Here is a 15,581-nt window from a genome sequence, read left to right as displayed (position 1 = left end):
TCTTCAATCATTGTGAACTTTTTGGTTTGAGGAACTCTTTTTAAAAATGTTCCAACAAAACCTTCGTCAATAAGGTAATTAGCTTTGCAAACATAACCTCAAAAATATGTTTTACCATATACTTTGAACACCATATAGTCGCCTTGGTTTATGGAGATAACAGTACTTTCTTCTTGATCTGAAGAATCTGAAGAAGACAAAATCATGTCTTCATCACTGTTGTGTACTGAGTATGCATCTTCATCCTCCGATGATGAATCAAGGCGTTTTCTGTTTTCATTGGTATTTTTTTCGTTGTCTTGGCTTGTTTGGATGTACATGGGCTTGGACCAAAGTGAAAAATTTGGGGTTACATATTCCCCATCCACGTCCAGAAAGTCATTAACACTAACATTTCTACCACATTAGACATTAACTTTTTCTCCTTTGTTCAGGAGTCTGGTCTTGTCTAAGGCTCTGGAAGAGTCCCTTAAAACTGTTGTCAGCAGCGTTAGAGGATTCTTCAAGATTGTTCTTATCCTGGCTTTCATTTACTGGTATACCAGTACCAGTACCTAGGAGCATAGACAACACTTTATTGCGGTCTAGAGGCGCAATCCCACATTTCCTGCAATAACATTTTGTTCCTTCAAAGAGTCACACAACTTTTTCAAAGCAGAGGAAATTTATCCGTGGGAACTGTTTCCTCATTTCTTCCTGGACCTTTCTTCCATTCTTCTAATATTTGGCTCCAAGTAGTTTAAAAAAAAATGCCACATCCCGTGGTTGTATCAGGTGTGTTGAATTTTCTGGTACGAATATAAATCATGTTGTTGTCCTGCCACAGCTTACTGTCCAACTTTTTCAAGACAGCAACTGTAAGGACCCAATTGTCGAAGCAGAACGAATCGAACCAATCAGATTTTGTCCGATTGTATCTTGCACATTTTGGCTCACTTACGGTCCCGCTTTGGTATAAATGGAAAGCCTTATACATGACATAAGGGGATAGTATAGTGCCATCTGCAGCAGCTGCAAACATTATGGAGAGTGATGCCTTTGAGGAGCTCATGACCCTTTCAGGATATTTAGTTCCTGTCTGTGTGACTACCTTTCATTTTCCTGGATTATCTGTAAGGTTCATCTCATCATAATTTATTATATTAGATGGTGGCACATTCTCCAATTCCTTTGACAGTTCATCAAAGTAACTGTTGATAGTTGGTGGTGTATCGCCAGCTCTGGAGCATTTTATGTTTTGGCACATTCGCACTGCTAATTGATCTTTGTGTTGCCTCATAAATGATTCCAAAAATTCATGACCAGGGAGATTATTCGTAAACCTTCTCACTTCCTTCTCCCTTCTGTCCAGAGAATCCTTTAATACATGTCTTAAGGTTGTAAAGTCAATAAGATAGCCCCATTCGCTGCATATTTTCAATCTGTCTACAAACAGCTTCTCTTCTTCAAAAGACAAGGCAATTTGTCTGCCTGAAGTTTAATGTTGGCACCTCTTTTTAGGTATCTGTATAGTACACTAAAATGAATCCCATGTTTTTCAGCTGCTTTCCGCAAACTAATCCCCGATTTGATGTCAGAGAGGGCATTGTTTATATGATTAGGTGTGTGTTTTTTGTAACCACCTCCTGTGATGGTTTTGTAATTCTGTGTCATATCTGAACAGCAACTCTGAAACAAGAAAGATATGTTACTTCTGCATGTAACATAACTATAGAATTATATAGTATTAATATGGCATACTAATAGATTTTTGAGATATTTTTATTTACGGCTGAATAGAAAACCAGAATTTGTGTGTTTAGATTCACCCCGCAAAGTTTATAAACATAACCTAAAAAATTTGAAAATTCACAGACAAACAAAAACCAACCCTTATTGTTTTATATAGATGTTATACCTAGTACTTAGAATGCCATTAATTGTCGTATGTAGAATACGTATTTACTTACCAGAGAATTTCGAAATAGATAGGAAAACAACTTAAAAACTATCGACACAGACACAAGGATAAACATCAACCTACAATGCTGCCAACACCACGAAACATAATTTCCTTGTTAGTCTGAAGTGTTGCCAACCCAAGACCAATAATAGTTAAAATTAATGCCTTGTACAACCTTATAGTATTCAAAGTAATTGCGTATACGAAGTTTTGTTTCTGTTCACCCTGCTGTTTCTTTTCACCCCGTTTTACGGTACATATACTTGAAGGATGCAAGTAACCAGAGAGCCAGAGAGAACATCACGTAAAGTTAACATGTGGAAGTTATGGTTTTCATCTGTGTAAGCGTCATTCAGAATCAACCATTTTGTGTGCAGGAGTAAATGTCATCTGTAAATGACAGTATTCTCTCCAAGCAGTGAGCGTTTTTTTGAAAATCTTGAGTGTACCATAACCTATATTTATGCATGTGTTTTTATTTCTGTTTTTGAAACTTTCTATCAAGGATAAAACTGTATTATTTAGTTATTAGATCAAAGAGTGCATAGAGATTCTGGACAGCCTGTGTATTCAAGTACAGACTTTATGTTTATACTTTATATCAACTTTCATTGTCCAAGATTTGACCACTGTTGCTTGTTATATTCAAAATATATGATCAAAAAATTAAGTTTTTAGTTAGGTTGTCACTATTTGCTGTTAAACTGATTTCACAATGGAAACTCAGTTACTTAAATTAAATGCATAATACAGGATTTACAGATTGTTGTTACACGGCAAAAATTTGCCCTTGGTTGGTGCTCCGAATAACCTAAAATACCTTGGTTTCCTAGTGTTAAACTGAACACACTTTATATTCTGGAGATCTAATTTCAGTACCCAGTAACTTTTAATATTTTTTTATTGGAGGCAAGCTACCTTTATTGAAGTACTTTGCTTCTATCAAATAATAATTCCGTAGCTTACCAATATCTATGCAATTAGATGCGTAAGATCTTTGAGTAGCAAGGTACAACATTTGTGAGTGGGAAATACGAAATGGTGTTTGTAAACTTGCAGTGTCAACATATTCTTTCTCAAGCATTTGAGTTTCATTCAGGGAAACTAAATACCCAATGGCTCTGTAATACAAGGAAAGAAATAAACTGTATTTGTAAAGTCTGTATGTGAAGGTTGCCAGCATATAATATGTTTCACAACCCATCCGGTAAGTTTAGCTTTTAAGAGCTACAAGTTTTGTTAACACAGTGCAGGACGAATATTTTTATTAACTTTCTCGGTGTATGAAATTATTCTTCACAGTGATATGCTACTTGAAAGTCACAGCGCGTATAGTTCACATGCATATTGGAATTTTTTAAAACCATTTACTGTTTTGGAGCCATACTAATTTATGAATTCCGAGACTTGGGAAATTATAGAAAAATTTAATGTCCTGTGGTACTGGCACATTTTCGTTTAAAAAAACTGTGATGATAACTTTATAAGTATTGTACAGCAGGCGCTGTTTCTAGTGTTTGTACACCCTTCTGTAGTCAAATACTATTGCTTTTGTTATCTTCTTCGATACTCATAAATGAGTTTATGAATGTAAAGTTTTTTGTATTTGCATCCAGATATTAGTGAATATTCCCCCGTATAAAATGAACTGTAGATGCTGTAGCATTATTTTGTGGTTCTCACTTGAGATTATATCTGCCTATTGGAGATTATTTGCCCAGAACAAGGTGCTACGTCATGCCTGTCACGAAATTTTCAATCTGTACACAAATGTAACCGCATCCCTCACAGTAGTAGGCCTATTGTAGTTGCAATGAGTCACAAACTTGGCGGCATTAAAGACCTAACATTTCTCATGAATGAATTCATTATACAATGTAGTATTCAGCTGTCGCGTGATCCATGTTTGCATAATTTCTGTATGCCTTTATGAACAAAGACATTATGTTTGAACCTAAAATACAGTGTACACTTTCATGACAAAACACTGTTATTGGTAAAAGAAAGTCGTTTCGTATAGCGAAATTTTTCATCTGTATCGCCATATTATATGTATTTAAGTGTCTCCTTTAGTTAATAGGAGAATGGCTTGCTGTTGATTTTGATATATAGTATGGAGTTTCCATGATGATTGTATAATCATCCAGAGATGATGGAGAACGGTATGTGTGCCAATTTGAGGTCAGGGACCCATGTCTGGAAAAGACAGAGTTGAAAGTTGCAGGTGAAAATTGTTCTGGTACCTCTGACAGTGGGCCTATTGGGATAACGGAAGCATCTGATTCCACCCCTCTGCTTTCACCAATAACGTCACAAATATGGCGGAAACGACCATTCATAACAACTCTCATAGCCTCCTGTAACGTCATCACGTAAACATGACACCAAACACGAACATAGATCGAAAAACCACCAAACAGATATTCCTCCAAAAATATAATGAGACTAACGGGACAAATGGGGGAAATTGGGGGTTTTTGGGTGGGCACAAACTAAATATAAATACACGCCACTACACCAAACGACAAAAAACACTAAAATAACAAGACTCTACAGCCTTCTCAAATTCCACTATACACAAAGTCCACTGGAATCGATCACTTCCCTTGACCTATATAGGTCAACATAAACTACCGATACCACACTATAAACCTCTAAACTTTCAACACCATCACACTTAATCCTACCACAAAAAAAGGGCACTTAGAAAATTAAAATTGGAATCGAACACTTCCCTTGACCTATATAGGTAAACAGCAACTACCAATACCACACTATAAATCACAAAACTTTCACCACCACAACCACACTTAATCCTACTACAAAAAAAAAACCTTGAAAATCAAAATTGGACTCGAACAATCGAACACTCCCTTGACCTGTTATCCTTACGACATATCCACATATAGCCATCCCTGGTCTGAGACGCCGGAACTTTAGTAAGCCTCATTTCTTCACGACACACTGAATAGTTCTCGACTTTAGCCAACAGGCCGAATAGCTGAAGAAATTTTATTAGGCTAGTGACAACGCACTGTCCCCCATCATCGCCGACAACCGAAAACTGTTGTCCTTGTCAGTCATATCATTACCTACCAAAGACATAAACAAAGCAATTTATCAAAATTCACAGGCGACGAACAGAAAAAAAAACTGCGATTACGTCGACGTAACAAAACCAAAATCATTAACTCACTGAAAAATATTCGCCGAAAGCACAGTCACCACCAATGCCACACACGTGCAATGCTACCATGCAAATGAACCCCATATGCCACATAACACTCTACCCATAAACACACCACCAGAGAGAACCACCGACCACAACAATACACCTCCTATAAACATGTCACACGCAAACTAAACCAAAAACATCACCTAACACACAACACATAAACACACCACCAGAAAGCATCATCAATCACATCAAAACACCTACAAACACTCTCACAAACTAAACTCCGCACCATTGTGATGTCACAAACCACAACAGCCTTACGTCATGGGTCAAAGTCGACGGGTGGAATGGGACGCTTCCATTGACCCGGTCTCTTCTACTGTAAGCTCTTTGCTTTCCTTATTTTGGTAGGAGGTAGTGTGGACCAAAAGGAGAAAAAAATGTCTAGTAAACATGAGCTCCAAAGTGCATACCTCAAGAGACTATAATTTTTGACTTGGTCTTTTCCAGACAAGAGACCCTTACCTTCAAGTGAAATATGTACACTTCTCCATCATTCCTGAAAGTTTGTAACATCACCACGAAGTATGCTGTATATTCCTTGCAGTTCTGGGAGTGTAGGGAAATAAACTGTCTTCTGTTCCTCTGCCAAAATTAATAGGTGGTCAGATTCATGGATCAGTTAATGACAGGATATTTCAGAAGCATTGATAGGTATTTTCCGGAGATTATAGATTAAATCTTACTGTTTTCTTTTGTCCTGCAGAAGTTGGGATGTAAAAGTGACTTAATAATGTGCACACTATTTACTTGTAAATGTTAGTCACTTGCATTGTTTAGTTTACTATTATTATGCATTCCTTTTTTTGTCTGCTAACAGAAGAACTGAAAGAGAGGGTTAAACTTGCCCTTGCCATAGCCATAGTCAGATCAAAACCAACAAATATCACAGCAAAACAAGTAGCAGTATCACTTAAAAAGAAGCTTGAAACTGAGCAATCTACTGTAAGTATGTCAATTATAAATTTTTTTAGTAATTATAAAGTTTTAACACAAAACACTGTTTGTCTCTTGAAATGAAAATATTCATCAATTCGTTTATTATTACTTTGTTTCTAGGTCTGTGTCATTTACCAGTCGTGACTGGAGAGGGTTACAAATGTAAGATTTGGTTACAGTTTTATACAACATACAGCAAAGTATTCACAATAAGGGCAGATATAACATATTAAGTCAATATTGAGAAATTCTCCAGTGGAATATAATGAGTGTTCTTTCAAGTCATGTGCAGTTGTCCTTTTGAACAGTCCTATCGGCAGTGACTGCACTTCTCGGTCCAGTGTACTGAACATTTTTAGGGCTACTACTGGAAAATTGTGTTGTGTTCCAATCAGTCGACAACTTGGTACTTCAATGTTCCTCTTGATGCAGGTTTACTGATTATGAATGTCTTTCCTTGTGCTGAAATCACCTTGGTTTTCTTTTACGCTGCAGAGGCATAGAAACACATATTGGGCGAATACTGTCATTATCCCTAATCTGGTAAATATAGGTTTGCAGTGCTCCTGTTTGTTTCTTGCTGTAATGATTATGACAGCTTTGTTTGAGCATTAACACCTCCTTACAACCTGCAGAGTGTTCCCATAACTGCAGACCATAATTAATATGGCTATGAAAGAGTGCATAATAAACTGTTATTCGGTATTGGTCAGTTAATACACCTTTTAGTTTTCTTACCAGGTATATAACATGAAAGAGCTTGGAACACACATACTCTGTGTGCTTGTTCACTGTCAGTTTGCTATCTATCATGAAGCGTAGTAGTTTGACAGCCTCCATGTTATCCTGGCAGCCTACATTGCTGAGACTGCATATCATGTGTTGAGTTTTTCCTTGATTCATTTTTATTTTATTTTTGATAAACCACTCTCTAATTCTTTCAAAGAGTAAATCTGCTGCCAACAGAGCTCATTCAGCCATTTTTCCCTTTGCAAAGAATGTGGTATCAGCAGCAAACTGTAGAATATATTATTGACATAAATAAGGAACAGGAGAAGTCCTATGTCGGATCCCTGGGGTACACCATTTTCCGACTTTTGCTCTTGGGAGTTTGCTCTATGGACTGATACTATTTGTCTTCGGTTTTCAAGATAGGATTAAAGAGTAGCTAGGACCGCACCTTCAATACCATGACACTTCAGCTTATTAATCAGTATCTTGTGTGAAATGCAATCAAATGCTTTGCTCGGGTCACTGAGTGTGAATGCCACACTCTCTCTATCTTCAAACCCCTCCCTTGTCTTGGTGATTAAGTCCAGTACCACTGTAACTGTTGACTTTCCCTTGCAAAAACCATGCTGTGTGCCCTGGAAGCGTTTATTGTTTTCAAAGTAATTTTGTATCTGATGTTTCATTACGGACTCCGTGACTTTAGCAAGAATGGGTGTTATTTAAATAGGTCTGGAGCTGGACACTTTGCATGGGTCACCTTTTTTGTAGACTGGTACTGTCCGTGCCACCTTCAGGAAATCTGGGAAGACACCAGAAAATAAACACTTGTTAATTACATCTACATCTACATCTACATTGATACTCCGCAAGCCACCCAACAGTGTGTGGCGGAGGGCACTTTACGTGCCACTGTCATTACCTCCCTTTCCTGTTCCAGTCGTGTATGGTTCGCAGGAAGAACGACTGTCTGAAAGCCTCCGTGCGCGCTCTAATCTCTCTAATTTTACATTCGTGATCTCCTCGGGAAGTATAAGTAGGGGGAAGCAATATATTCGATACCTCATCCAGAAACGCACCCTCTCGAAACCTGGCGAGCAAGCTACACCGCGATGCAGAGCGCCTCTCTTGCAGAGTCTGCCACTTGAGTTTATTAAACATCTCCGTAACGCTATCACGGTTACCAAATAACCCAGTGACGAAACGCGCCGCTCTTCTTTGGATCTTCTCTATCTCCTCCGTCAACCCGACCTGGTACGGATCCCACACTGATGAGCAATACTCAAGTATAGGTCGAACGAGTGTTTTGTAAGCCACCTCCTTTGTTGATGGACTACATTTTCTAAGCACTCTCCCAATGAATCTCAACCTGGTACCCGCCTTACCAACAATTATTTTTATATGATCATTCCACTTCAAATCGTTCCGTACGCATACTCCCAGATATTTTACAGAAGTAACTGCTACCAGTGTTTGTTCCGCTATCATATAATCATACAATAAAGGATCCTTCTTTCTATGTATTCGCAATACATTACATTTGTCTATGTTAAGGGTCAGTTGCCACTCCCTGCACCAAGTGCCTATCCGCTGCAGATCTTCCTGTATTTCGCTACAATTTTCTAATGCAGCAACTTCTCTGTATACTACAGCATCATCCGCGAAAAGCCGCATGGAACTTCCGACACTATCTACTAAGTCATTTATATATTGTGAAAAGCAATGGTCCCATAACACTCCCCTGTGGCACGCCAGAGGTTACTTTAACGTCTGTAGACGTCTCTCCATTGATAACAACATGCTGTGTTCTGTTTGCTAAAAACTCTTCAATCCAGCCACACAGCTGGTCTGATATTCCGTAGGCTCTTACTTTGTTTATCAGGCGACAGTGCGGAACTGTATCGAACGCCTTCCGGAAGTCAAGAAAAATAGCATCTACCTGGGAGCCTGTATCTAATATTTTCTGGGTCTCATGAACAAATAAGGCGAGTTGGGTCTCACACGATCGCTGTTTCCGGAATCCATGTTGATTCCTACATAGTAGATTCTGGGTTTCCAGAAATGACATGATACGCGAGCAAAAAACATGTTCTAAAATTCTACAAGAGATCGACGTAAGAGATATAGGTCTATAGTTTTGCGCATCTGCTCGACGACCCTTCTTGAAGACTGGGACTATCTGTGCTCTTTTCCAATCATTTGGAACCCTCCGTTCCTCTAGAGACTTGCGGTACACGGCTGTTAGAAGGGGGGCAAGTTCTTTCGCGTACTCTGTGTAGAATCGAATTGGTATCCCGTCAGGTCCAGTGGACTTTCCTCTATTGAGTGATTCCAGTTGCTTTTCTATTCCTTGGACACTTATTTCGATGTCAGCCATTTTTTCGTTTGTGCGAGGATTTAGAGAAGGAACTGCAGTGCGGTCTTCCTCTGTGAAACAGCTTTGGAAAAAGGTGTTTAGTATTTCAGCTTTACGCGTGTCATCCTCTGTTTCAATGCCATCATCATCCCGTAGTGTCTGGATATGCTGTTTCGAGCCACTTACTGATTTAACGTAAGACCAGAACTTCCTAGGATTTTCTGTCAAGTCGGTACATAGAATTTTACTTTCGAATTCAATGAACGCTTCACGCATAGCCCTCCTTACGCTAACTTTGACATCGTTTAGCTTCTGTTTGTCTGAGAGGTTTTGGCTGCGTTTAAACTTGGAGTGGAGCTCTCTTTGCTTTCGCAGTAGTTTCCTAACTTTGTTGTTGTACCACGGTGGGTTTTTCCCGTCCCTCACAGTTTTACTCGGCACGTACCTGTCTAAAACGCATTTTACGATTGCCTTGAACTTTTTCGATAAACACTCAACATTGTCAGTGTCAGAACAGAAATTTTCGTTTTGATCTGTTAGGTAGTCTGAAATCTGCCTTCTATTAGTCTTGCTAAATAGATAAACCTTCCTGCCTTTTTTTATATTCCTATTAACTTCCATATTCAGGGATGCTGCAACGGCCTTATGATCACTGATTCCCTGTTCTGTACATACAGATTCGAAAAGTTCGGGTCTGTTTGTTATCAGTAGGTCCAATATGTTATCTCCACGAGTCGGTTCTCTGTTTAATTGCTCGAGGTAATTTTCGGATAGTGCACTCAGTATAATGTCATTCGATGCTCTGTCCCTACCACCCGTCCTAAACATCTGAGTGTCCCAGTCTATATCTGGTAAATTGAAATCTCCACCTAAGACTATAACATGCTGAGAAAATTTATGTGAAATGTATTCCAAATTTTCTCTCAGTTGTTCTGCCACTAATGCTGCTGAGTCGGGAGGTCGGTAAAAGGAGCCAATTATTAACCTAGTTCGGTTGTTTAGTGTAACCTCCACCCATAATAATTCACAGGAACTATCCACTTCTACTTCACTACAGGATAAACTACTACTAACAGCGATGAACACTCCACCACCGGTTGCATGCAATCTATCCTTTCTAAACACCGTCTGTACCTTTGTAAAAATTTCGGCAGAATTTATCTCTGGCTTAAGCCAGTTTTCTGTACCTATAACGATTTCAGCTTCGGTGCTTTCTATCAGCGCTTGAAGTTCCGGTACTTTACCAACGCAGCTTCGACAGTTGACAATTACAATACCGATTGCTGCTTGGTCCCCGCATGTCCTGACTTTGCCCCGCACCCGTTGAGGCTGTTGCCCTTTCTGTACTTGCCCAAGGCCATCTAACCTAAAAAACCGCCCAGCCCACGCCACACAACCCCTGCTACCCGTGTAGCCGCTTGTTGCGTGTAGTGGACTCCTGACCTATCCAGCGGAACCCGAAACCCCACCACCCTATGGCGCAAGTCGAGGAATCTGCAGCCCACACGGTCGCAGAACCGTCTCAGCCTCTGATTCAGACCCTCCACTCGGCTCTGTACCAAAGGTCCGCAGTCAGTCCTGTCGACGATGCTGCAGATGGTGAGCTCTGCTTTCATCCCGCTAGCGAGACTGGCAGTCTTCACCAAATCAGATAGCCGCCGGAAGCCAGAGAGGATTTCCTCCGATCCATAGCGACACACATCATTGGTGCCGACATGAGCGACCACCTGCAGATTGGTGCACCCTGTACCCTTCATGGCATCCGGAAGGACCCTTTCCACATCTGGAATGACTCCCCCCGGTATGCACACGGAGTGCACATTGGTTTTCTTCCCCTCTCTTGCTGCCATTTCCCTAAGGGGCCCCATTACGCGCCTGACGTTGGAGCTCCCAACTACCAATAAGCCCACCCTCTGCGACTGCCCGGATCTTGCAGACTGAGGGGCAACCTCTGGAACAGGACAAGCAGCCATGTCAGGCCGAAGATCAGTATCAGCCTGAGACAGAGCCTGAAACCGGTTCGTCAGACAAACTGGAGAGGCTTTCCGTTCAGCCCTCCGGAATGTCTTTCGCCCCCTGCCACACCTTGAAACGACCTCCCACTCTACCACAGGTGAGGGATCAGCCTCAATGCGGGCAGTATCCCGGGCAACCACAGTCGTAGTCCGATCAGGGGATGCGTGGGACGAGCTGGCCGTCCCCGACTAACCCCCATCCCGACCCCCACAGTGATGCCCATTGGCAACAGCCTCAAGCTGTGTGACCGAAGCCAACACTGCCTGAAGCTGGGAGCGAAGGGATGCCAACTCAGCCTGCATCCGAACACAGCAGTTGCAGTCCCAATTACTGTGGCTTGTGGCTGAGCAAGCTCTGGTATTATTTTCTTCAGTACTGTGCAGGGCATACCATAGATGTCTGGAGTTTCTGAATGCTTATAGGACTTCACTATTTTTACAAGGTCCTCAGGGTCAATTTCCTCCCAGTTTTTAAATGTGCAGCTTACATTTTTTATATTGACCATGGGATCTAAGCCTTAAACTGGAGTTTCCACTCTACTAACAAAGCACTGGTTGAAGGCATCAGGACTACTGGAATTTAAGATGGAATTAGGGTTCTTCCTGTACTCATTTACCAGATTCCATCAGATTCCATGCTGCTTTACATAGATTATGAGCCTCTTTAATGAATAATTGTGTCTCTTTTTTGAAGCCTCCACTGCCTTTCTGTAGATTTTTTTTCCCCCTCTCTCTCTTAAACAGTTACAGTGAAGCAGGTCTTTAGTTGGAAGGTCTACGGCTCTTTTTGTATGGTCTCTGAATATTTTGGTGATGCATTGTAGTTTATTTATCTCAGGTGTATACCATATCTTCCCTTTAATGGGTTTTTCCCTTCCTTGTGACTTATTGCAAGGTTCATCTTGGGGATTTCTGGGAAAATGTCATCAAATTTTGTTCTTAAGGTTTGGAACAGACATTCAAATGAGTCACTGTACACATTTCTGTAAGTTTCTGTTGCCAGTTTACACTAGACAGTGCTGCTTTAAGGCCATTAAATCTTTCTTCTTAGATAACCCTTTTACTGAGTTTGTAACTTGAGTGCCATGAGATTGGTTGCAATTTACTTTTACTCTCCATACTAAGCTCCATTACTAATGCACTGTGGCCTGCAATCATTGGTTCAACTACACTGATATTATATTCCCAAGTGACAACTGTGTGGTGACAACTGTGTCTACACAGGCAACACCTCTTGTTCGGAGCTGGTTTGCTACAAACATCCCATAGCTGTTCATTAAGTTCATGAAAACCCTCTCTTTAGTACTTCCACTTACTATGTGTATATTGAAGTCACCACACAATGCGAGTTTAGACTTAAGGTGCATAAGGTAAGATAAACAGTTATCCATCAGTGCAATAAAGTTTTCAAAGTTATCATCCGGTGAATGATGTACACAGATAAAAGTGAGATCAATGTTTGGTAACGAACGCTCAGCTGCATGGCATGAGTCAAGATATCCATTGGAGAAGTGAATCAGCTGTTCAAAACTATCAATACTTGACTATGGTTCAATTACTTTAAACTATTTCTGCTTACTGAAGCTAAATTTAACACACAAAAACTGATGGAAAAGTTCCTACTGTGAAAAAGCCATTGCTTTTACAGTGAAATAAAATTCTTGTTGGTGATCTAGAGCCAGTTAAATATTTATGTGATAACACCAATATTTATCATAGTTCTTTACGCTGTTGGAAACTGTTAAGGCTTTTTCTTCCTTAATTAATTCGAGTATTGTATTAAGTGAAGTTTTCCATACTGTTTGGCCTACTTACAACCAAACTGTCACCTTTCGACCTAAGCTAAATGTTGGGCTATGTTACAGATCAGCCTGCCACCGCAACCTAAGTTCAAAATATTAATACAGACTCAAAATAAATATTGTAGTGTTTTCTTCTCTTAATGTGTATGCACATACGAGATCACATGATCATTAAGTTGTAGAACGAAGCCAACATTCATTATAGTTATGTTCAGTTGCTCCTGGTATAGCCTGTTGTTATGTTATTGTCTTTTTCTCCTCAAAAGTTTGGTCAACCTAAGTGCTTTCTCGTAGTTTCATCCAAAAAGTTACTGGAAGACATGAAGTACAGATTACTGAATTAAAGATTTTTCTTGTAATGATGTAAACTGCTATACCTGTTCATAATTCTACCACTTGAACATTCTCCATTATCAACAGTGACTGCTTTTTTTCTGGCACTCCCTCAGTAAAAGTTTAAATATTTAAAATCACATGTGCTTATTACTAATTCTGTAAATCCCATCTTGAAGGAGAGCCTTTAGGAATGTGGAATGAGCTCTAGGAACTATAATGCCATCAGCAGTGTCACAAATACTTTTCTAGAGCAACCCGAGATCTACGCACTGTTGAAGCTTCACGAGACATGTTATTTTTTCCAATAATTAATGACTGCAACTGTGTGACACGTTATAATCACAAAGCCTGTCAAAATGGCTCATTTATTAAGAATTGTTTGTCTTAAATCCGAAGACTGGTTTGATGCAGCTCTTCAAGCTGCTCTATCCTGTGCAAGCCTCTTCATCTCTGAATAACTACTGCAATTTACACCCCTCTGTATTGTTTCTATATTTGTCTCTTGGTCAGTTAATCTACAAATGTATTTTTTTCGCATTTGGCACAAATAGATACTGTGAGAACATCATAGAGGAAACTCAGGATAAACACAAGATGACAAAGAGAAAAATCAGTGACAGATTGTGTGTTCAGCACATGTACAAATATTTGTGACACAGTGGGAACATTTATCCATGGTTTCACTACATGCATGGTTAAATGTTGTTCTGATATACATGATAGAGCATGAGATGAACGAAACTTTAATGACTGAGTTTCTGGAAAAAGTTAAAGGCCGCAGTTGCTTGTGAGACAAGATCTGTGATGAGTACACCAGTAGAGATGCATGAAATGAAGCACTTATTTCATTTTTTGATGAATCCATGATGGTTTCATGTTGTACATAGAGTGAGTAAAAGATTTCTATCATATGAATAAAAGTCTCTCGACCTTCTGTATTTCAGTTTTCAGGTTTTCTTAATAACACTGATTAGAAGTGAAATCTAAACACTGGAATACAGACAAACTAGATCTTAGATTTGATTTTCAGTATGTTTTGGAAATAAAACCTAAAAACCAAAATGTAGATAGTCAGTTGTTATTTATTCATAAATGCTCTATATTTGCTTCATTGTTACAAGTGTTTAAAAAAATCAAGTCTATATCCAAGCCTTCATCTATGAAGAGCAAAGGGTAGAATTTTTTGTACAGTTCTAACAGTTGCTAAGTGCTTCATTCCCTGTATATCTGTTGTTATATTTGAGTTGCAGACAAGCATGATGAAAAACACTTTTGGCCAAAGTCTTCATCAGAAAGGAAGACCCATTCACACAACCAAACAAATCTCATGCACACACGACTGCTATCTCTGGCCTGTTTAGCCAGAAGGCAACTATGTCGCAATCAAGAGTGGGGCACGAAGGGAGGAGGGATAGTAGGGTATGGATGGGGGGAGCATGCAGGGACTAGACGGTTGGTAGGAGGGGAGGGGGGGCAGAATTGTAGAATAGCAGTGAAGGGGAGAAGACTGGTGGGTGCATTCGTAGAAAGTGGTGCACAGTGAGGGTAGAATGACGTGAGCGTGGAAAATATGATAGGACAGAAGGAGGGGGGGGGGGGAATGGAAGTATGTGGGTGGAGGCTGTGAGGCAGTAGGTTAACATAGGTTGAGGCCAGGATGATTTCAGGAATGGAGAATGTGTTGTAAGGATAACTCCCATCTGTGCAGTTCAGAAAATTGGTCATAGGGGGCAGTTCCAGATGGTGCAGGCTGTGAAGCAGCCATTGAACTCAAGTGTGTTATGTTCTTTACAGTAGAATTGGAAAACTGGTAAAAGCTGACCTTGGGGAAGGTCATTTTGGAGTCTGTAAAACTGTAGGAACATACGAGGTAATACTGACCCTGTGACTTCTCATAGAAGATAGGTCAAGGAAAGGCAAACGTACTTTTGTAGCCTTTGTAGACCTAGAGGAAGCTTTTGAGCATGTTGATTGGAATACTCTCTTTCAAATTCTAAGGGTGTCGGGGGTAAAATACAGGGAGTGAAAAGCTGTTTACAAGTTGTACAGAGTTATGAGTCGAGGGGCATAAAAGGGAAGCAGTGGCTAAGGGAGTGAGACAGGGTTGTAGCCAGTCCCCGATGTTATTCAATCTGCATATTGAACAAGCAGTAAAGGAAACCAAAGAAAAATTTGGAATAGGAATTAAAGTCCAGGGAGGAGAAACAAAAACTTTGAGATTTGC

The 15,581-nt window shown here is 40.0% G+C and overlaps 1 protein-coding gene across 1 annotated transcript in view; it reads left to right on the top strand.

The window, feature by feature from the left end:
• The window catches only part of LOC124778822, a 161,879-nt gene that overhangs the window by 31,697 nt on the left and 114,601 nt on the right, over positions 1-15,581 (top strand). Inside the window, exon 2 of the mRNA XM_047253670.1 lies at positions 6,001-6,125. Within this exon, the coding sequence (XP_047109626.1) occupies positions 6,001-6,125 (125 nt within the window). The remainder of the gene's footprint in view (positions 1-6,000; positions 6,126-15,581) is intronic.

The sequence above is a fragment of the Schistocerca piceifrons genome, chromosome 1, assembly GCF_021461385.2.
Source record: "Schistocerca piceifrons isolate TAMUIC-IGC-003096 chromosome 1, iqSchPice1.1, whole genome shotgun sequence".
Taxonomy (NCBI): domain Eukaryota; kingdom Metazoa; phylum Arthropoda; class Insecta; order Orthoptera; family Acrididae; genus Schistocerca; species Schistocerca piceifrons.
Note: the sequence above shows the minus strand (reverse complement) of the source record. Positions and strands in the feature narration are given on the sequence as shown.